Here is a 23,177-nt window from a genome sequence, read left to right on the forward strand (position 1 = left end):
TGCCTATTGCTTATGCTAGTCAACGGTGTAGAGTTTTAGTATATTCTGTGGACAGGATGTTTTTAACGGTTCTATAGCATACGTTTCTATGTTTTCTGGCTAATCTGCAGTGTTAGAAGTATGTATTGTCACCTCAAAAATCACCCATAGCTCAAGAAGGAACTTGCTTTCTCAATAATCTCGAACTCTCGCGAGTGATACTTTTTTTCTACAATCTTTTCACTTACATGTCACAAATGAGTGAAAGGCAGGATTGGTGGATTTCTCTAGGCAGTCCGCACCCATGAGATGTAGAGTGTGCATGTTATACACTGTGAGCATTTTAAAAGCAAACGTTATCCCGCCGCTAGGAACAAGTAATCCGCTAGAACTTTTCAGAGAACAATACTTTTGTTTTTGCCTCAGGGATGTGTTTAAGTCATGTTTTTGGTGAAGGCAAGTTGAAAGGAAAATAATTGACATTATTACAAATGCAAAACATACAAATTGAGATTTGTTTGCTACATGTCACAGCCTAGAGAAAGCTCCCCCTGTTCTGAACTATAAACTATTTGGAGTTATGAAGTGTGCAAAGATGATCTAGAGGTACCTAAAATTAAAAATTACATGACTTAAATGATTGTGCCATGTCCACTTTAAACAAATGAGGAAAACCTCTGTCAAAATTATGCCTTGGACATTTAAGGGAGGGAAGGATCATGTAAACTCTTTGTTTCGGTTTAATGGGATACTTATGGAAACTGAGTCACTTTTAAATAAAAAAAATTTCACTTGTGTGTTCTTTTTCTTTTGTCCTGTCCAGCATTATGGCAGCAGACTTGTTATCTGAATACCATTATACGCCAAACACATTTGCTTTGCCAAAGAAAGCTTTATGAATGTAAAGCTCCCCTTGTTTCCCAAGTACTGCTTATTTATTTATTTTTGTTACAATACTTTACATGTAATAGAGCCGAACCTGACAGGGGGACAGGAAAAGAGGGAGAGTAAAGAAAAAGAAATGGGAAAGAAATAGAAAGAAACGATTGGAGAAAACAATGATAAACCAGACAACCAGCTGATACACCTGCAGAAACCAAACAGAAGACATCCAACGGCCTCTGTGGGGAATCCAGATGGAGAACCACCAGAGGTCCGTTTCACAAACCAGGTTTAGTGAAAACTCTAAGTTTATTAACCCTGAAATGAGGGAAACTCTGAGTTTTCCGTTTCACAAAGGTAGGTAACTCAAACCCGAGAAAGAGGGGTAACTCTAACCTGTTTCACAAAGAGAGGTAACTTAATCTCTCGGTCAGTTACCGTAACAGACTCTCTGAACCTAACCTGGTCGGGACCAGGTTTTACTCAAGAAACCTCGAGTTTCTCTCTGTCTCCGCCCTCTTTAGCCACACACACCATTTGATTTCCTCATTCATTCAGTCAGCAGAGTGAGTTTTTCTACTTCTAGAAGTCCATTAGGCACAGTAGGAGGTGACTTTTTTCACGAACATGGCATGTCCTTTTGACAACAATCCGATGAAGGTGCAGCATTATTGCGCGGAGAATTAAATATTCGTCGGGAGATGGTTATCAGATGTTTTAGCATTTCCAGACAATTATCTTTTTGAGCGGCACCATCAGAATTTTGTTGGGACAAAAGAAAAAAAGACATGAAAGACAAATAAATATTTGTATGAATAGGCTTAAAAAAGATATCTATAGGCCTATTATATTTTATAAAGGCACTTGTGTCTTGGTAGGTGGACTCAGAGGATGAGCCCCCTCCAGGGATTCCCTCTGCCACTGGCCTTCCAATATTCTGGTTTAGGGCCAGCTCCTCTGCCTCCGTTAGAGGTGGCGGTGCTGGGCACCACCCGTTTTATGGGCATCTTCCTTCTTTCTGTTGGCTCAGTAGAAGTCTGTGTTAGTGTAAATAGGCTTAATTATTTTACAGAACATGATATAGATAAGAAGACATTTATGTGTGTGAAAACAGCATTATGTTGGAGATAAAACAACTCCACAGTGAAATAGCCACTTAATATTTACTTTACAGAGCAAAACATGATCAAAATGAGATACATCCATGCCGAAGTCTCACCTGTTTGAACAATGGGCCTCATGCAACAACCGTTCGTAAGCACAGATTTGTTCTTAAATCGTCTGTACGAGTGATTTAAGAGAATTTGCGCATTCACCAATCTTTTCGTATTTTACGTTTTCTTTCAGGTACGAACAGAATTTACGAGTGATCCAGACCTGTCGTAGGAGTTTCGTAAAATAGTCCGCTGTTATTCAAATCACGTTTGCTTGACTAATGGATTGTATATTTAATTACTTTGAAGAAAACATAAATAAATATACATTATACCCCATAATTATGCTGACATTATTCTGTTTGACTTAAATTGTGCACTTATTGAAGGTTAATTAGAATCTGTATATAACAAGGTCAATGGGAAGCGTAACCAGCAGCTGTCTTGCTACTTTTGGATGCCTTAGCGCGTCAGGCTCTTGAAGAGACCGTGTGGAGACAGACGAATGACTGACATCGCGATTAAGATTCCCAAAGACTGTGCTGCTGCAAATATGAAGCTTGAAACACGCCGATCAAACCCAATTCCACCACACGTCCAGGTCCTCACCACCCTTGGATTTTTGGCCACTGGAACCTTTCAGAGGGAGATTGGAGACAGATCGGGGGTGTCCCAGTCCTCTGTGAGTCGTGCGCTCCCCTTGGTCATCAAAACTCTCATCAGTTTATCACCCATGGTACATCAAATTCCCATAAACCGCTGTCAAACAAGTACAAATTAAGAGGGACTTTCATCCAGTGGCTGGACTGCCAATCATAATTGGAGCACGAGACACATACGCATCAAAGCACCCGTGCTGTTGTGGAGCGCACTGAGCTGAAGGCCAGGTGGGTGTGTCTCGATACTTCGTTCATGGCGCAATATTGCCATGAACGAGGGTCTCCACCTGAACCAGCCCAGGCAGACCAGAAGGTGTGGTGCCAGAAGACCCCCCTCATGGACCACCCCATCAAAGAGCCATCATGATGAGGCAACAACTGATTGCACAGCTTTAGTTGCAGTCATCGATCGCCTGCCCATGGCGAGACGTTTTTTTTTTTAAGCCATTTTCATATCAAACCATTTCTTTTTTATTTCGGTGACATTCGGTGAGTATTAACAGCACTTGTAATTGCTTCCCATTTCTTCGCTTTAGTAGCCTGGCTGACGCGTCCACAATCTCGATGAGATGGTGACTTTGCAGTGAGAATGAAATTGAGCGCAAAGCATAATGGGAATTCCCAGGCTATCGCTTTAGCAGGTCCCGTAATTCCACTGCTGACATGCTAAAAATGACAGATTTTTCTTTTTGGATCTCTGAAAGCAGAACTTCAATCTCAGAGCCCCTAAAGTTGTTCTTTTTGCGCCTTGATGTCTTTCTCATGACTCAACACTCAACACTTCCTGGCACAGGAGCGAGGAAGCACAGCCTTATATGGTATAATTTAGGGCGTGGAGTATGCAAATCTACTATCCTCGTGCACGTGAACTTAGATACGCACGAGTGTGATTCATCATTTACGCAGGTCGTTTACACACTTTTTCCGAAGTTAAGAGCGTTTGTTGAATCTGATGTGGCGTGTTCGTACGAGACCTTCATACGAAAAAAGTGAGAGAAATTTAGAATAAAAATACGAAAATGTTCTTGCATGAGGCCCAATGTTTTTATATTTCATCTTAAACTGCTGCCAAGTGTGCGGGATTGCACCTAAATGAAATAAATGAATGCGTTACCATTCAAGCAGAGTTTTCCACTTTAATATTATTGTGATTGCAAAGGACTACATTTAAACTTACGCTTTTGTAGCTGCAGCGGTGTTGCACTTTCTGAAAACGTATTGAAACTCGCCGTATGAGCGCATTAAGATTTCCAATTCGAGGTTGGTGAAAAACATAGCCCTCCCCTTCCTTGTTGCCATGGTGACTCGTCGAATCGGGGCTCCATTGATGCTGTTTTTTTTAAAGTTGTGGCGCACATGCAAATCTCAAGGTAAACCTACTCAGAGTTGATTAAACTCCCTCAAATCAGCGTTTCTTGAACCGAAAACTCAGAGTTTTCTATCTCAGAGTAGATCAACTCAGAGTTCAGGAATAGACTCAGAGTTTGTTGAACCTGCTTTGTGAAACGGACCCCAGGAGCACCTGTAAGCAGACAAACGGAGATAAAAACAAAACAACAAAAAGCACAAGCAGCAACAACACCAGCAGCAAGCACATACAACACAATACGGATGGCCCAAAACCACAGAACGACACAGCAACTGCATAGCAAGCATGCTATTTTTTTTTTCATAACGCAGTTATGAGTGTATAGCCGCCATAGAACAGAGGCTTCCCGGGAATCAGGGCCGACAGCCCACCGGCCCCGCCAGACATGAGTCGAGTGCTGGACCCGCATTTGTGTGTTTCCTGATATGTCTTCTGTTGAGGGAAAAAGGTCAATTTGTTTTCTTTTGCACTCCTGCTTCTTGATAACTACTTGCTTACAGTAGTTATGTAAATATTACAGTAGTTATATTTACATATTAAGTTATGTAAATTATGTAAATATCACGGCCTCTTTGTTCTAATCTAACTTTTGTGCTTTTAATCCTACTCTTTTTTTCCACTTATTTGAGTTCAGTTGATTTTTTTTACTGAAAAAAAGTCAACTGAACGGTCCCGCAAAAAAACTGTAGTTTCTTTTACTGATAATCTGACAGGAAGTCTCACTTTTGTATAACTTCCTCTTTCAAGGAAAAGGGTAACCTATTGTCTAGAGATGTCTGCAACTGCAAACTCAAATGCCTGAAGAAATCACCACACGTCCCTGCTTCATGTCGTTATCGACAGAGGTGTGTTCGAATTCTACTGAGATTTGTTTTGAGCCCACACACATGCACACACATGCAAGGTCGCTGTGTGGCATTGTTGCAGACTTGTGGACAGAAGAAAACCATTTATTCTACGGTACAGTTTCAGTCACTCAGATTCAGACAATGTTACAGTGAAAGCCTTGTTTCTTAAACTACTCAGAAGTGCCTCTCAATGTACTTGTAAACCACATGACAAAGTCTGCTTTATTAAAGCAGCTGCAGCAGTTTGAGTCGTGGCAGCAGTGATAGTTTGTCAAATGAAACAGTGTAACAATGGGAGTATTGAAAGAACTGCAATGACAGTGTCACTTTCTGGGAGAGTAATGTTGATGCCAATCAGCTGCATTCAGCTACCCTTGTTTAACATACTGAACACACCCTATTCTACCTGTTTGGCTGCCCCTTCTACTAAAGAACCTGCTCTACAAAGGTATCTGTGGGGAGAGATCCTTGTAGAGCTAGGTTTTGTTTAGTTTTTTTGGCTAGGTTTTGTTTAATTTTTTTTGCGTAGGGATGAAAGTTTTGGGGCACCGATATTCGGGCCACATCGCCTCTCCTGTTGCACCTTTTGCCCCCTGCTCCAGTTTACTGATCCTTCTTAAATGTGCAGGTTTGGGCTAAAGCCCCAAACAAAGACTTACACACTCAAAGCTACACACAGTGTTTGACTATAGGCACTGGAATGCAAATGTGTGGGTGAGAGAGACTGAAACAGTATTCAGATAGTAGGCAAAAAGCATCAACAGAGTTCTACTTTCATTCTGAGTGTCTAGATTTATTTTCTTTTTCAATGCAAAAAAATAGAAGTAGTTTACTTATAATATGGGTTTGTATCTCCTGTGCGTTCAAAATCTGCCTCATCACAATGAAAAGTAATGGAATGTGTGCAATTTTCAGCCTGCGTCACAAAATTACAAAGCTGAAATGTGCAGTCATGAACATTTTTAGGGTCAAAAGAAACACTGATGTTGCATAATGTGTTCACAAATAAAAGTCTCTTTATCTAAAGCCTCTGCCATTTCACCTCCAACTGTTATGATGACAGTAGGTGAGTAAAGCTGACCATACACCCTCCTGAATAACTATAATCATGAATAATTATTACAGCATTACCACTCTACTTGTAGTTGTGAGCTTACGAGTCCAAGCAGTTGTTGCTGTAGAAATAGTTACAAGTAGTTGCAGGACCACTGTTTGGACCATGCTTTATTCCAGACTTTAGAACCAGTCCACTCCATGGGATTGACAGTTCTGTTTGATTATTTGACTAATACTACAATACAAGTGTACAAGTAGTCTACCAAGTGAAACTACTCCAGTACAATTGTTTGCCCTATTTAAAGTTTCGGTTGTAAAACTGTCACAAATACCAGCACTAACACTCATTTAACTGCAAAAAAATTCCAGTTTGTTGTAATTCTATAAGTAGTACAAGGTGCACATGTGGTACAGTAGTAGTTGTCGTAGAATATGTAGCAGAAATTAATGATATTGGTAAAAGCAGGGATATTAACAGCAGTATCACAAGAACAAGTGGTCTGAGCAGTAACTGGCAGTATAGTTAGCCTCAATGTCATGCACAAGGTTGTGTAGTAACAGCTGGGTCATTATTGTGGTTGTAGAAGTAAAAAAAAAAAACACAAGTGTTGTGGTTCTCATTATAAAAGCTGTTTCTACAGCTGTGATATTAGGTTTTAGCTGAAGTAGCAATAGTTAGCAGTAGTTACATCAAAAAGAAGTGTTTTATCAATCGACCGTGTTAAAGGCCGGTCAATTAAGTGCCTCGCAGCTAATAGCATGTATTGTACTCAGTGACCCTGCCATTGATGATAATACAGAGCACACACACCTACACCTGACACGGTCAGAAGAGCCTGCAGTGTGAATGAGGATCAGGATAACCGCTGTCACATGACAGTATTTGTGTGTAATCTCCTTCAGAAAGGGAGGTCTGCTTTGAAGCTTCTCTCACAACCTGATTTGGACTGACATAAGTTCAGGACACTGAGCCTACTTTACCTTCAAATACTCTCGTGGCCCTGCAGTGTACTTCCATAGGGGAGTTGTACTCCTATTCTGATTCAAATGTAGAACTATCCAATTAGAAATTAGACAAAGATATGTAACACAAAAAAATATAACTATTTGATAGTGATTTTTTTATTTTTTTTAAAAGGTACGCACATATTCCAGTCATAAAGTTTTAGGTCGTCATGGAGAGACTAAAGCTAACTTGTGCTCCATCACCTCAGATTTGGTGTGTACTAGTTTGCTAACTTGCTAGGTAGCAAGTATAATTTAGATAAAGATGTGCAACACAAATAATAATAATCCTGAAAGAAAGAGATGTCTGTGGAGTTACTGTGTTCAGGCATCCTGAGCGAGTTTGAAAATCAATGTAATAACCTGTAAACATTAGCACTAGCATGGTCCGCTCTATAGCTGTTGGCTGTAAAACGGACCAGTCTATGATGAATGTGCTGTACAGCTTCTACACAAAAAGCGTACCACTTAATGATTCTGTAGCTCAGTATAGCATGGAAGTTGTGCTGCAAATTTTAGGACAGCACTACAAAATGGCTGACTCATTAGTGGACTACATTGCCACAAAGACCATTAGGAGGACATCCTCAATAGTTAGCGGTATTTCACATCCCGTATGGTAGGGCATGAAGTCAGGGATAGGGCCACAGTCCAAGAAGTGCCCAGTTTATCCTCATGTCAAGGCTAAACATGACCTTACAAAAGAACTAAAGGAATTTTATAATAAATCTAAATTTCATAATATTGGGCTTCAGGTCTTCAAACATTATGTTGCTGACCAAAACAGTATGCATATTGATAGGGGTACGGTCTTGATATATTCTAATAATAGGAATGACTGATAATGTCTAAATTTAACATTGTTAAGTCAAAACAGTCCCATGGGGAATCCAAAACACCCCCATGGTATCCCCATCTTGTCACTTGTGCTTTCGATGCCAAAGCCTAACCAGTGTTCAAGGAAAAGTACAAATACAACGCAATGAATTTACACAACTAAGACAAAGCAAACTAGTGTGTCTAAGATTTTAAAAAAAATTTAAAAAAAGAAAAAACATTGTATGCGAAGGCTACCAATCCTTAAATGCCATGTCATTCAAAAAATTCCATCTTTATACCTGTGCCTACAAGTAAATTCACAAAGTTACTGAACCACTGTGGCATTTACTGTTTATTATGAAATAATTTGAGAAAAGGATGAATGATGTACACTTAAACACAGTGCCGGCGGCGAGTTTGGACCCCAACTGTGTTTACTGTAGGTCAGTGTGTTGACTTTTCACTGGTAACACTATTAAACATGATTATGGTACACAACCTCTGCTCAGCTTTTAATTGCATTCACATTTTAGCAGGAAGGTTAGAGTTTTTTGAAGGAGTATAAACAAATTGCCACTGTAACTGGTAACAAAATGGAACTTGAGCCTTATGATGGTGCAGTGTAGAAAAAGCTATCAGTGTATGTACTTCACAGGCTTTTTATGCTGATATTTTCATGAAAAGGAAAGAAAATGGAAAACAGCTCTTCTTCAGGAATTACTCTATTATACCTGTGATATTATAGCATATCTGGAATGACACTGGTCTTTCATGTGTGTCTGTTTGCTAACCCAGAAACAGCTAGTTACTTTATCATTTTAATATTTGGCAGGTTAGAAATCATTTATAAAGTTGTTTCCATAACCCCTCAAGCCATCAAATCTTCTTCCAAAACAGACATAAACCGCCTCATACATGCATTTGTCGAAAATGAGCAGAAGTATTTGAATTTGCACTATTTCTACTTACCTTTACTTATTCAAGTTTTATGTGCGAAGAAAAAACAAGATCGGAAACCCGACTCCTGAACAAGATGAGTGTTGAAAATGTGCGTGTCAGATTTGGGAAATGTGGCTTGAAATGAAAATGGCTTCGAGTGGTTGTTAAGGATATACAAGTGTCGTATAATTGTAGTTCATTCTCCCATGTACATCTCTACCTTACGGAAGAGTATTAGGGCCAGGCATAAGAAAAAATATTTATATTTTGCCTGTCGAGAATAAAGTCGAAATGTTGAAAATAAAGTAATTAGATGATGGACCAGAGGAGTTGACTTTTTTCTCGAAAATTCGACTTTATTCTCGACATGTGGACTTTATATGTGGACTTTATTCTCGACATGTGGACTTTATTCTCGACATGCGAAGACGGATAGATTAAGAAGATTTATAAAACTATTTATAAGACTTAAAGTTGGTTTTCCTGAAAGCACCCTTTGTGATAAGTAGGCTGTTGGTGGATGCCTGTGGTTTTCCAGGGGAGAGTCTCTGGGTCAGGCTGATCTGTTTGTACACAAAACACGTCACAGCGTGAGTAAAAAAAAAAATCCCCACCTCAAGGCAGGACTCCTCCTCCTTCCTCCCTGCGGATCAAACTGATGCAATAAAGGGTGAGTCCCCCACCCCTCCACCAGCAGAACAGGATTTTCTTTACAAGGGCAGCGCATCTCCGGGAATTTGGTTTTATTAGTAAATAAACTGAAATTCTTTCGGTTTCACGTCGCTTTTTTTAATCGTGAGAGTATCTTGTTAATGCTACCTTAACCGTTTCAGCTTTTCTTTATTTTTTTTACTCAGATCCTATCTTTTAATTCGTCTGTTTACAAAAAAAGATTGCCATTCATTCATAAATAATCCAGATATTCTTAAGGATCAGCTGCTTTTTGTGAAGAAAACATCCGGACACTTGTAGTTTCTTTTTTTCCTCTGAAAGGATTTTACAGGCATCCTGCTACATCCAAAAGGTAAGTGCCGGCATTTGCTCATTGACTGGAAGGCTGGAAAATTACCAGATGTAAGAGGGGCAGTCTTTCAAATAACCAGAAGCTTTTCGACGTTTCATCAGATTTGACACGTTTAAGTTTACAACTTGTATTGTCATATTAATATTATCAGTGTATTATCTCATTTGAATCGAGTTTAATCGTGAATAGATGATGTTCTCGCTTTTTTAGGCTGAATTATTCCGTTTAAAAAAAAATCCAGCCCTGTTTTGTGTGAATCTCTGTCCAAAGCGCCGAAAATGTCATTTTTTTTTGCCGATAAGTGGTGTTATTTGTTGACGAGGTCAGCCTTGGTGTCGATAAATAAATAATGAGGCTGTGTAACAGTGATGGTGCATTGCTGAAACACACACAATCTTAATTAAAAGTGTCAAGACAGTGTGTAGTTTGAACATAGCCAGGGCATGAGTCAGAGCGCGAGCCCCTGCAGATAATGCACAGCCATGCCCATAAAGGGACAGCACGTGCCTTTGTTGCTGCTGGAGCCGGTGATGTGGCTGATGTAATTACACGGATCCGGGGTTGCTCTTTTTTTTTTTTTTTTTGCCAGTGTTGGGGTGAAAGTGTATTTAACGATATGAAAAAAGACGGGTTTTGTACATTAGACAGTTTAATCATTTCTGGGAGCTGTACATTTGCCTAAATAGTCAATGTGTGCTAGTTTAAGGGATGTTTCGTGTAAAATGGGGGGAAAAAAAATCTCCGGACACCTTTTTTGAAATGTTGGCATTTTAAATCTTTTCGGAGGGAAATGTGTCAGGCAGCCGCGCGCACTGCGGTTTTTTTGTAATTCAGCATCAACAATGACTGTGGTGATGTCGGCTGAACGCGGATGCCGGTGTCTGGTATTTTTCCACTGACTGCCGGTGCGTCACCCCCCCCCCCCCTCCCTCCCTCCCTCCCCTCCCCTCCTCTCCTCTTCCCTCCCCTCCTTTCACTGAAACGGAGTCACGTGGTCTGAGATTCTCTGAGAAGATGGCTTTTTAAAATATTTATTATTCTGAAGAGAGCGTGATCGCGTGCAGTTAAAATGAAAGAGGCTGGGGCGGGATGCACATGACGCAGGAGAACGAAATGTAGAAATAGCGATTCTTACTTGTAAATTTGCTCTTTGTTTCAGCCTCCAAGATGCCCTCTGAGAAACAGCCCACCGCTAAGACTGAGATGAAATTTTTAAGTGCCCCCCAAGAGGACGACGCCAGCAGCACCAACAGCAATGATTACCCTTACACAGACTTTGCAAAGAAGGTCCCACAATATGGGTGAGGCTCATTTTAAACCATATTCACAATATTCAGATGCCTCTCTAAACACCAAAGTTCCTCACACCTGATCTCATCTTTTCTTTTTTTCAAACAAACAAAAAAAGACAATACCCTGATTTAGACGCAGAGAGTCAAAACTTCCTCCCTGATCATAAGCCCGGAAAGAAGAAGTATGAGACTGAATATGTAAGAACTCCTTTTAACTTTTATTCGTCGTTATTTTTGTTTTTTCTCCAGCTCTGCCTGACTGATTTTATTGCATTTCCTCCACAGCACCAGGGCACTGCTTCCTTTGGTATGTCCGTCTTCAACCTGGGCAACGCTATCATGGGCAGTGGCATCTTGGGTCTGTCCTACGCCATGGCCAATACAGGCATCGCCCTGTTTGTGTAAGCACTGATCTGCTCCAGCATTTGGAACATTCGGCACTGATTAGGTGTCCTCATGTTTAATGCCGCTCTATCGTAACCCCCGATTCAGCTGAGGCGAGCACAGACAGGTGTGGTTTTGTCTGGTGCATCAAGGTCTTAGGTCCAGATGTACTGAAGCTGTGCAGGATGGATTTTTCCCGCTTGCTGTGTATGTGTGTAGATGAGTGTGTTGATTCAGTAGTTGTTTGACCCTGAGGTAGAGGCTGATTACACCGGGTCAAAAGTTTACGATTGTCCAGATTTTACACAGCTGCACTACTTGCTATCATGTTTGGTGTAGATAAAAGCGTGAGGAAAAAGGTAAATTTCAGTGAGAACATTTGGAGTTTTTTTCCAATAGTGCCCCCTACCGGCTATTCAATGCATCAAATTCTCTGAATATTTTCTCATAATTTTGCAGCTCTTGTGAGCAACTTGATGCCATTATATATCAGCTGAGTCCTGGATTTCCTCATTCTTCATCCTTTAGCTGACTTTTCAAGACAGGAGCTTTAGAGTTGACAGGTTTTAAAACTACCCCGACAGCATTTGATAGGACTGAACCCCAGTCTTATGAGCTTCGACACAAACCAAAGTTTTCAGGACAAGAACCAGTTGAGGAAATACCAGTAAGAATAAAATAAATACTGTGATTCACTGAGTAAAGTAGAACTTCTCATAGTGAGCTTTAGGTTACTCTGGGTGCAACTAAATGGCAGTTGTAGGTCACTTCACTAAGACAGAGTGGCCGCAGCTTAGCCAAGCTAATCCCACTGCTACGGAGTTACGTAATTGGAGGGACAGCATACGCATGTAGGAGATCAGGAAATGAGAAGAGAGATTATTTTTTATCAGTCAGTGTCTGAACAATCTGAACGTTGGGGATTATAGAAAGCTAATAGTTACTTCACAACTGGCGTATTCCTCGCTGTTCTTTATCGCTTGGTATTGAAAGATAGCTAGGAAGGCTATTTCTTGTGCTATTCAGAATGAACAGTTATCCCTAATCTCTTGATTTAAATTGCCTACTCTTATGAAAGGTCATATAAGATATTAAAAAAGATTAAAGGTGTCAGAGGAAAACAGGCCGGCAGGCAGAGGGAGTGGCCACAGAAGCTGTTGGACAGTTACATGCAGAGAGGAAATAATGCCTCCTTGCATGATGAGTCCCAAATGGCAGACAGATTAATTTTCACCCAGACTATTTATACCGCTGAACGTACAGTGCTGCCTCTGCAGAATCCCGGGGGCGTTAAGAGGATCCCCATTAGGGAAACCTTTCGTCCTTTGCAACCCTGCTGATGCTGCTTGTGAGTCAAAGGACCAATAGTCTGTTGCTGACAACAATGCCTTTGCTAATTGGGCTGACATGAATTGGAGAAAATCTTGGCTACTTTCGATGAATTTCATCGTCAGCTCAAAATATATGTCGACTCTTTGGTCACAAAGGAAACCATCTGAACTGCTGACTTTTGGAAGAGACTTGCAGTGTCATGTTGAAATCCTAAAACAAGCAGAAAGTGGTTCAATCATCCAACCCTACCGGCAAATTCTTTTATGAGATTCGAGTCATTACAAACGTGAAAAGATGGAGGGTATCCTCAGCAGTCGTTGCATAAGAATACCTGACTTTGACATGAGCTAAATGTCAATATGTTTTTTTCAGACTGGAAAGTACATTTGTCATTCAGTTGGCCTTTTAAGTCCCATGTTCAGCACTTCAGAGTTAGTTTGTCGTTGCCGCTTGTTTTTTTTCCTTGTAATTCCATAACAATTGTGAGTCAGCATCTAAAGATCCTTCTCATCTGTTTGCAGGATTCTCCTCGTGGCGGTTGCCATCTTCTCCTTGTATTCTGTCCACTTGCTGCTAAAGACAGCCAATGAAGGAGGTATGCAGAGTCAGGCATCGAATCTTGCCAGCCGCTGATTGTTGTCACCTTTAAAAGCCAAATCTGTTACTCATTGAGGGTTTTTTTTCCTCTTCAAGGTGCACTGGTTTATGAGCAGCTGGGTTACAAAGCCTTTGGGATACCAGGCAAACTCGCAGCCTCCTGCTCCATCACCATGCAGAACATCGGAGGTGAGAGACTGGCATTTTAACAGCAGCAGCGTGTTCTTATGGTGGTTATGTAACTATGTTTGAACTACTCTATATTTATCCATCATTTGCTTATTTGAGAAGCCAAAACACTGTTCCCCTGTGTATAAACTGAGAGCACTGGGAGGAAAAAAGACTAAACTTGGCTGATAGAAACCAGTCTGTGTTTTTGGAGTAGCTTCCAGTAAAACCTTTTTTGGAACATCTTGGCCTCTCACCAAATATTACGCATCACAAAATTTGTAGTTGAGCAACCCACAAAAGCATGACTTTGTTTATTTTTCTGTTAGATGTTCTAACTGCTCTTGTTTTCCTCTTAACAGCCATGTCAAGCTACCTCTACATTGTCAAATACGAGCTTCCCATTGTCATTCAGGCTTTCACGGGAACCCATAATGGGTGAGTGGCTAAATATTGTAGATCTGGAAAAAAAGATGCTGATTTGACTGTAATTAAAGGCACCATGTGAGGTTTTACTGTTAATAAACAAAACTGGGCCACTCTCTATTAACACTGCTCTATAGTACTACTAGTGGTCAGGAACCTAAATGCATCACGTTAAAGTTCAGCATCCCAATGAAAAGTCTATAAAGCAGTCAGTTCCAGTTGTTTTTTCACTTTTCATGTCTCATCGGTTTTATTTTAGATGGCAGAAAACAAGCATGTAAACATGAAATTCAATTCAAATTTAAGACTAATTTTTTCTTATATAAAAATTAAAGTGGACAAATTATTCTGAACCCTCAATGAAGCCTGAAAACAAGAATTTTCCAAGAACCGGCCTCCAGCCAAGGAAAAACTGATTTGATTTTGGTGGGGATTCATATCTGACCATCTAATAAGGAGCCATAGCTATGAACCAGATGTCATTCGGCGGTTCTTTTCACATCCCAAAATGGATGTTTTCATTGGTTAGGTAGATCTTAAAATAAATTGAAAAGTTGGTGAAAAGACTTGGAGAGCTGTGTGTTTGAACATAAAATGGATTCCTGGAATGAGATGCAAAATAGAACAGGAGCGCCTGGCAGAAGCACTTGAGGTGAAGTGGCACATCAAGCAAAATGGCCGCCAGTTGTTTTTCAAGTACTGGGTGCTGGAGAAGGTGAAGCAGCGCCTTTGTCTTTCTATGGGAGCAGGGGAGGGATGGAGGTTGTGTCTGGGTGTTTTCTGAAAGAATGCCAGTACTCAGCTCGTCTGAGCTGAGTGGCCCATCAAAGAGCCCTTTTAGAAGCCGAGGCTGGTGCCGCATCGAGACAGGGCGCATGATGAGCTCACTGCGACCTCGCTTCAACTTTAAAAAATTGATGTGGTTCGGCTCTGTGCTTCTATGCTGCTTTGTTACATCTATTTCTGTGAGCAATGCAGTCATCCTGCGCAGGTCAGTGTGTGTGTCAGCTGTTTGTGAAGCTCCTGCCTGATGAGATGTCAGTGCAGCAGCTGAGAGGCTTGATCAGGCTTGAAGCTGCAGAGGATCTAAAAGGAGATTCTGACAGAAAAGTAGATCCATCGATATCAGAGATAGTTAGTTTAGACCTACTCCTGTTGCTGTTACATTAGGTTGCCTGAGATAAAGATGACTATACTTTCAAAACCTTAACAAATGCATGTCACTTTTTTACATGAATACACTAAAATCAGTGAAGAGCCTCTTTAATAAAAGTACATTAGACTTGAGCATCTTCACCAAATTACCTACATTAAGCAGTAATACTAACATGTTGTTTTTGTGTTTCAGCGAATGGTACACCAACGGAGACTACCTGGTGCTGCTGGTGTCGTTTATCATTATCTTGCCCCTTTCACTGCTCAGAAACCTGGGTAAGGAGAGCGTTTTTGTTGTAATATCAGTGCATTTAAGACGTAATAAAGAAACCTTAAATGTTTACAATTCAGATTAAATTAAAGTGAAAGTAAGTCTTGAAAATGGCTTTGAAATGAAAGGACTCGTAGCTCATGTTTGTGTTTTGCTTGTCCCCTCAGGTTATCTTGGTTATACCAGTGGTCTGTCCTTGCTCTGCATGGTGTTCTTTTTGATTGTGGTGAGTATTACCCCACCTTGTGTCCTTGTCTTTGTCAGGGGGGTCAGTTTACTTTAGCCTTCCCTCTTACACAAAATAGCAATGTTGGGGACAACAAGATAGTGACAGATAGCATACTGGAGGAAAGCAAAACAACCTGGTTTCAGTGGAATTTTTGTGAATCAAGTGTGGTTTCTACAACAACATATTCAAATGACTACTGGCAAGTTTCAATCAAATATGTCAGTGCAGGTCCTCAAAGTCACAATGTATACTTTTTATTTATTTGTAATTATGCTGTCTTCCAACTAAAAAGTTTTATATTCTGGTCTTCCAGGTGATCATTAAAAAGTTCCAGCTTTCATGTCCTCTGCCTGTTATGGACGCTGTGAATGAAACTATAAAATTGCTGAACAGCACCTCATACAGCAACGCAAACAGCAACTCCACTGCAATGGACTACAACGAGGACACCTGCAGACCAAAATACTTTGTCTACAACTCAGAGGTAAAGCCATTTAAGACTCAAAACAAATAGAGAACTGAAATAAACTATGTTGAAACACTTGTAATGTTTGGATGGTTCATTTTTCACCAGACCGTCTACGCTTTACCCATCCTGACCTTCGCCTTTGTGTGCCACCCCGCCATTCTGCCGATGTACGAAGAGCTCAAAGAGTAAGTGCGCCCTGCTTTTGACATTTCTCTGGCCTACAAAATACACCTTCTTTTTAATGTCTTCACATTTCTGGCAGGTGTTTAATTAAACATCCTCTTCCCTGTCTCCCAAACAGCCGTTCCCGGAAAAAGATGCAGGGTGTTGCCAACTTGTCCTTCTTGGCCATGTTCATCATGTACCTGCTGGCTGCCCTCTTTGGATACCTCACCTTCAACAGTGAGTCTCTGACAAGGAAAAATCTATAGACATGCATAGATAAGCATAAATATTTATAATACTTATACTAATACTGAGTGTTTAGCTATAGATAGTTAGCAATTTTTGCATGTAGCAGATTCTATAATCTGGCAAAATGTTATCAACACACACAAATGAGAAAATATATCTTAAAATTTGGATTATTCAAGGCCTCTTATGTAAGACTGTGAAAAAAACACCTGATGCAGCTGACTGCTGTGCCAACCTGTTCCTGTTTGTCACTGTTTTTGCCAGTCAGCACAGAGGTGTTCCTGGAACGTTACACATGTTATGTAACAGCTTGACAGAGTAATGGAGTCAGCATTGTGAAATCTTACCAACTTTTACCTTTTAGGCGAAGGAGGGGAAGGAGGGAAAGGTCAATACACTTAAAGTGGAAAAAAAAATCATAATGATCAAAGTGATATGTCATTGAACTCTTCTTTTTGCAAAAGTATGCTTCCTATTCATAATATATGAAGGTGCAGCGGCCTTTCTGCTCTACCTACGGGGTCAGCTCTATGTTCCCACGGCCCATTGGTCCCACATTGCTAAGAATTTTTTGTTTTTTCAAAATTAGGCCCAATGGTCCCACAGCCAATTGGTCCCACAGCCCATTGGTCCCACATCACTAAGACTTTTTTTTATTAATTTTTAGGCCCATTGGTCCCACAGCCCATTGGTCCCACATCATAAAGACTTTTAACATTGTTTTCTAGGCCCATTGGTCTAAAATTTAGAATTTTAATGAAAGTTTTCACTAATCTTTATTGTCACTTAGCACAGTGAGGGAGGCCCATACAGAATTTTTATGTGGGGTCTGCATGGGAATGTTCCTCAACTACATGAGGAACACATATATCCAATAAATAAATTTTATTTTATGGCAGCTTACCACCGGGTCATGAATGACACTGGTCAAGTGCGCCACCCCGGACTGTGATGATATTTTATAGGCCACTTTTTATTGTGTAAAGCCAATTTAACCATGAAATACATATTATTATTGTTATTATTAGTAGTAGCAGTAGTATTAGTAGTACCAGTGCAGTTGTATGTGTTTTTCTACTTTTGGAAATGAAGCTAAAAAAACAGGAAATAATAAAAAAAACAAATAAAAAAAAGGTTAGCATGTGCAGGCCAAATGTCTTTACACCTTTTTCGCTATTATTTTACTCAGAAATGTGAGAACATGGAGTTGTGGGACATAGGGCCTAAGCTGTGGGACCATTGGGCTGTGGGACCAGTGGGCTGTGGGACCAGTGGGCTGTGGGACCAATGGGCCTAAAAAATAAAAAAAAAAGTCTTAGTGACATGGGACCATTGGGCTGTGGGACCATTGGGCTGTGGGACCAGTGGGCCGTGGGACCAATGGGCCGTGGGACCAATGGGCCGTGGGAACATAGACACGCTCCCCTACCTACAGTCACCAAAACAGTGTTTTTATCAAAGTGATATCTTTTGCAAGCTAACATGCACAAAAGCTGAAAATTGTTTTAGTTTTTAGCATAGTAACTTTTGATAATTAGCACTAATATGTAGCTGAAGTAAAGGAAAGGCTAAAAACTAAAACTTGCATGTTTTACCTCTCTTTAAAAAAGCTATTGGTTTAAAACAAATTTTATGCGTTTATTAGCTTGTTAGGGGAGCGTGTCTATGTTCCCAGGGCCCATTGGTCCCACAGCCCACTGGTCCCACAGCCCAATGGTCCCACGTCACTAAGACTTTTTTTTATTTTTTAGGCCCATTGGTCCCACAGCCCACTGGTCCCACAGCCCAATGGTCCCACAGCTTAGGCCCTATGTCCCACAACTCCATGTTCTCACATTTCTGAGTAAACTAATAGCGAAAAAGGTGTAAAGACATTTGGCCTGCACATGCTAACCTTTTTTTTATTTGTTTTTTTTTTATTATTTCCTCAGCTGTTTTTTTAGCTTCATTTCCAAAAGTAGAAAAACACATACAACTGCATTGGTACTACTAATACTACTGCTACTACTAATAATGACAATAATAATATGTATTTCATGGTTAAATTGGCTTTACACAATAAAAAGTGGCCTATAAAATATCATCACAGTCCGGGGTGGCGCACTTGACCAGTGTCATTCATGACCCGGTGGTAAGCTGCCATAAAATAAAATTTATTTATTGGATATATGTGTTCCTCATGTAGTTGAGGAACATTCCCATGCAGACCCCACATAAAAATTCTGTATGGGCCTCCCTCACTGTGCTAAGTGACAATAAAGATTAGTGAAAACTTTCATTAAAATTCTAAATTTTAGACCAATGGGCCTAGAAAACAATGTTAAAAGTCTTTATGATGTGGGACCAATGGGCCTAAAAATGAATAAAAAAGTCTTAGCGATGTGGGACCAATTGGCTGTGGGACCATTGGGCCTAATTTTGAAAAAACAAAAAATTCTTAGCAATGTGGGACCAATGGGCTGTGGGACCAATGGGCCGTGGGACCAATGGGCCGTGGGAACATAGAGCTGACCCCCTTGTTAGCAACATGGCTGGATTGTTGGCTCTATACAAAGGGAGATATTTTATCTCATTTCATACTCCTATGTTTGATTTGTAGCTTAGCTTTATCTCCAGTTAGGAAAATAATCTACTGGTTCCTGATTTATAATGTTCAGAGACATGAAAATGCTGGTATAATGATGAGGGTAGTTACTATCATTGGCTAACAGTTGGGAAAGAGATAACAATGCAGGGTTGTTGTTTTTTGTTAACAGCACTTGAGCCTGAGGCTGTTATTTGTTGCTCAAGTTGATGGTCTCTGCTGTCTTTCTACAGTACATGTGGAGCCTGAGCTGCTGCACACCTACTCCAAGTACTACAAGCATGATGTGCTCCTGCTGATCGTTCGTCTGGCTGTGCTGACGGCCGTCACCCTCACTGTCCCTGTGGTGCTCTTTCCTGTAAGTTACAAATACAATGCAGTCATTAAGAAAATCAGTCAGTGCAAATTACATGTCCTATAAGATGACCTTTGTCTTTTTCCTGTTTAGATTCGTACCTCCATCAACCACCTCCTGTGCCCCACAAGGGACTTTAGCTGGGTCCGTCACACCATCATCACTGTGGTCCTGCTGGCTAGCACTAACACCCTGGTCATCTTTGTCCCCACCATCAGGGATATCTTTGGCTTTATTGGTTAGCATCTACATGTGCTAATGTGCTAAGATGTCTTGATAAGATAAAAGTTTAGAACATTTTTCATTAAGAAAAGTTTTTTCCCCCTCTCTCAGGTGCCTCTGCTGCTGCTATGCTCATATTCATCCTGCCTTCGGCTTTCTACATCAAGCTGGTCAAGAAAGAACCTATGAAGTCTGTGCAAAAGATTGGGGTAAGGAGTTATTTACGTGCTTGATTCCAGGCCTTTATGATAAACATGTAGCTGCAGCCATAGCTCATTAGCTTTTAGTATTAGCTTAGTTATTTCTTATGCTAGGCTAAGCTAATGAGCCACAACTTCATACTAAACAAAAGTCAGAAATTCAGCTTGAATAGATATAGTCATAAAAGCAAATAAAAGTACTTCCCAAAATGTCAAGCTTGTAATTTATGTTGCTCCGGTTCAACATTTCAACTGTTTTATTGTTTTCCTCAACAGGCTTGTGCTTTCCTGGTGTGTGGAATACTGGTCATGACTGGCAGCATGAGTCTCATCATCATGGACTGGATCCACAATGCTTTATAAGATAAAGGACATTAAAACGTGGAGGCGAGGGAAAGCTCTTGATGCTGGACTGCAGCACCCACGCAAACCAAGATCAAAACCTATTGTAAACAACAACAAAAAAAACAAAACTCACTTGATGCTCAGCTTAGACTTTCTGAGCAGCAGACCATGTCATTCCAAGAGAATGTAACTGAACTTTGTACATGATGCTGTTCTAGACCACAAAGAGGGTGTTTTACTTTTTATGCTTTTTATCATAACTTTTTTTATTGTTGTCTTTCCTTTTTATTCCTGACTTTTATCTTTTCCTTTTTACTCTTTGAATAGTTAGGGTACAGCCGAAAACAAACACGTGAGCGTGCCTCATACCAGAGAGGACATAGTCCTTGCGTTCAATATACAGCTTACGCTCAGGTACAGTGTTCAAGAGCGTAGCTGTGACCTCTGAGCTCAGCGACAGCAGATACCGCTGAGACGCACGTGAATCTCCCAAAGACTGACAAGAAGCGACATCACTTGAAAGTTAATCCTCCTCATTACTTTCCATCTAACATCAATTTTTAATATTACCTCTTTTTTTTCCTTCTTTCTTCTTGTTTAGTTTTTTTACTTTGCCAAAAAATGTATTTGTAAAGCATCTTTGTATATTGAAAAGCACTTACGGTTCAGCACACTTGCCAGTTTTAACAGGCGAGGCCTAAAATGGCACCTATCCAGTATTTCTCATGAGGCTTTGACCTTTGCTTGTAATGTCAGCTTATATATCAATCAACAGAACCTGCTTTTTCAGAACCAAACACTGGGAGCTGCTGAGTATCTCACACGAGGACTCATCTGAAGCTGTATTTACTCTTTATAGCTTGCTGAAGATCTTGTTGGCACAGCTTGAGCAGCAATGACACTACTGCTTTGAGGAGGCTAGCAAGCCTCCTGATCCCACCTCCCTACTCAGAGGTGAGGGAAAACAGAATTTTTTTCTTTATGGGAGAATACTTTGAATTTGACCACGTGCAGTGGTTGTAATATACCTGTTACACTTGCAAAAACAATAGAGAACCCCCCACCCCAAACAAACTAAGGAGTCTGGCGAGTTCTTTAGCACCAACAACCAAATGAAAGAAACTGAAAACCGAGTCTTTTAATGTGTGGTCGCACAGTTTTGTGCTTTCAAAATGTTTCACAGTGAAGAACACACATGCTCAGCGTGGACTTGTTTCCTGCTGAGTCGAGAGCCTGTCTTCAGATGGTGCACTGTGCTTCCAACACTATCCCATCACCACACTGTTTTTGTCAAACATCTATTTATGGAAGACCGTTAAATCAGTGTAATTTAATCTATTTTACTATATTTATATAATGTTGTATGTATATATCTATGTGTGTATATATATATATATATGTATCTATTGTGTTTAACTGTAAATATGCTATGTTTTTGTTGGATTTTTTTTTTTATTATTATTTTTTTTTTATTTGAACTTTTTAAACAAAAGTGCATTGGAGCTGTAAAACAAATAAAGCCCAGGACGGTAGATTTGGGATGCAGAGCTTGCTCTGAATACATCAGAGCTTCAGCTGTTTATCTCCTTTAAGACTGTCTGAACGATCCAGTTATATATTGACTCAATATAAAAAAAAACTTTAACGAGTTAAAACCGCTCATACTGCAGCATTCTTTCTTTTTGGCCCCTAAATACAAACGGATCAGCGAATTGTTCTTTTCACACATCTCAGTTGGAGATTACATCAACCATCTCTTGACCTCAGGAGCAAACAGGGCTTTGCCCGCCAGTGTTAGACTCTTGTTTCAATGAAACACTATGTAAATCCTGTAATTAATGTCTAAATAAAATCAAAGATAACGTAGAACTTGGACTGCGGGTGTTTTTTTGTGTTTGGTGGTATCTTTCCTCTTTTTAAAATGTTGATTATGAGGCGTCACTGCTGAAGTCTCAATGATGGACAAGTGAGACACAAGTAAAACCAAAGAGTCAGAGCAGAGCACAATATATTAAATTCAACCTCAATTGATTTCCCTGCGCCTTGAAATGGACTTTTTTTCTAGCTGACCACTCAAAGCGCTTCTAACACGACACACGTCTTAGTCTGTGCATAACTACATGCTTCCTACCCATTCATTACCCATCCCATTCACATAATTTATACACCGATGGATTCATCAGTAGGCAACGTGGGGTTCAGGGTCTTGCCTAAGGACACTTTGACATGTGGGGAAGCCAGAGTTTAACCATCAACCTTCCAATTGGTGGGTGCTACACCAGGAGCTACACCTGCCCCTGTAGAGAACTTATCTTAACTTTTCCATTAAGTTTTTAAAAATTCAGATTTAGAATAACACACCCTTCCTTCTTTGTTCTTCGTTTACAATATCAAGTATTTTCAAGAGAAAAGGCTTGAGTACAAAAGAAATCTCAAGTATTGTGAATCATAATTTAGTTAAGTCAGAAGTATATTATTTTACTCAATATCGTTTTAAACAACACCAAACTGTTAATTTAAATGACCACAAATACTTAATCTTTCTTCTGAGCACAACACAGCATCCCTCGTCCTGTGATCAATACGCGATTCAAAAGAAGTTTAACTTCAGCGCGGTCTTGGTGTTTTCTTAAATCTGCATGACACTTGGTCTTGTGAGAGTGTGACTGTAGTTTATGAGGATGCAAACTTTTAAGTTTCTTATTTGTGCCTTTAAAACAAAGAGAGAAGAAATTATGTAACTTATTCCCCAGGTTACAGAATACGGAGGCGAAATCTTCTGACAGCACTGCCCCCTGGTGGTCAATGGGTGGGAACTTCACAGCTCTGGATTGTTCATTTTCTGCTAAACATATTGCCAGAATGTCTCAGAAGACTTGGTTTTAAACCTACCACCACCCTGGTTAGCTGACCCGGAGGACCAGGTTTACAGCACAGATATGTTACGATAATGGTGTTTTGTTACTGTGCATTGAAACGATTTGATACTGTGAAAAAATA

General features: G+C 40.2%; 1 protein-coding gene across 1 annotated transcript; it reads left to right on the forward strand.

Annotated features, from left to right (window-relative positions):
• The first annotated feature begins 9,393 nt into the window (after positions 1-9,393).
• Positions 9,394-22,046, forward strand: slc38a2 (solute carrier family 38 member 2). Its single transcript, XM_075472183.1, has 16 exons — positions 9,394-9,734; positions 10,894-11,035; positions 11,143-11,224; positions 11,312-11,427; positions 13,264-13,337; positions 13,436-13,528; positions 13,870-13,945; positions 15,282-15,364; positions 15,527-15,585; positions 15,902-16,072; positions 16,163-16,242; positions 16,359-16,459; positions 19,289-19,413; positions 19,504-19,648; positions 19,744-19,841; positions 20,109-22,046. Exons 2-16 carry the CDS (start codon positions 10,902-10,904, stop codon positions 20,193-20,195), a joined length of 1,524 nt encoding a protein of 507 aa, XP_075328298.1. The 5' UTR covers positions 9,394-9,734; positions 10,894-10,901; the 3' UTR covers positions 20,196-22,046.
• Positions 22,047-23,177: the final 1,131 nt, after the last annotated feature.

This window comes from Odontesthes bonariensis, chromosome 8, assembly GCF_027942865.1.
Source record: "Odontesthes bonariensis isolate fOdoBon6 chromosome 8, fOdoBon6.hap1, whole genome shotgun sequence".
NCBI lineage: Eukaryota > Metazoa > Chordata > Actinopteri > Atheriniformes > Atherinopsidae > Odontesthes > Odontesthes bonariensis.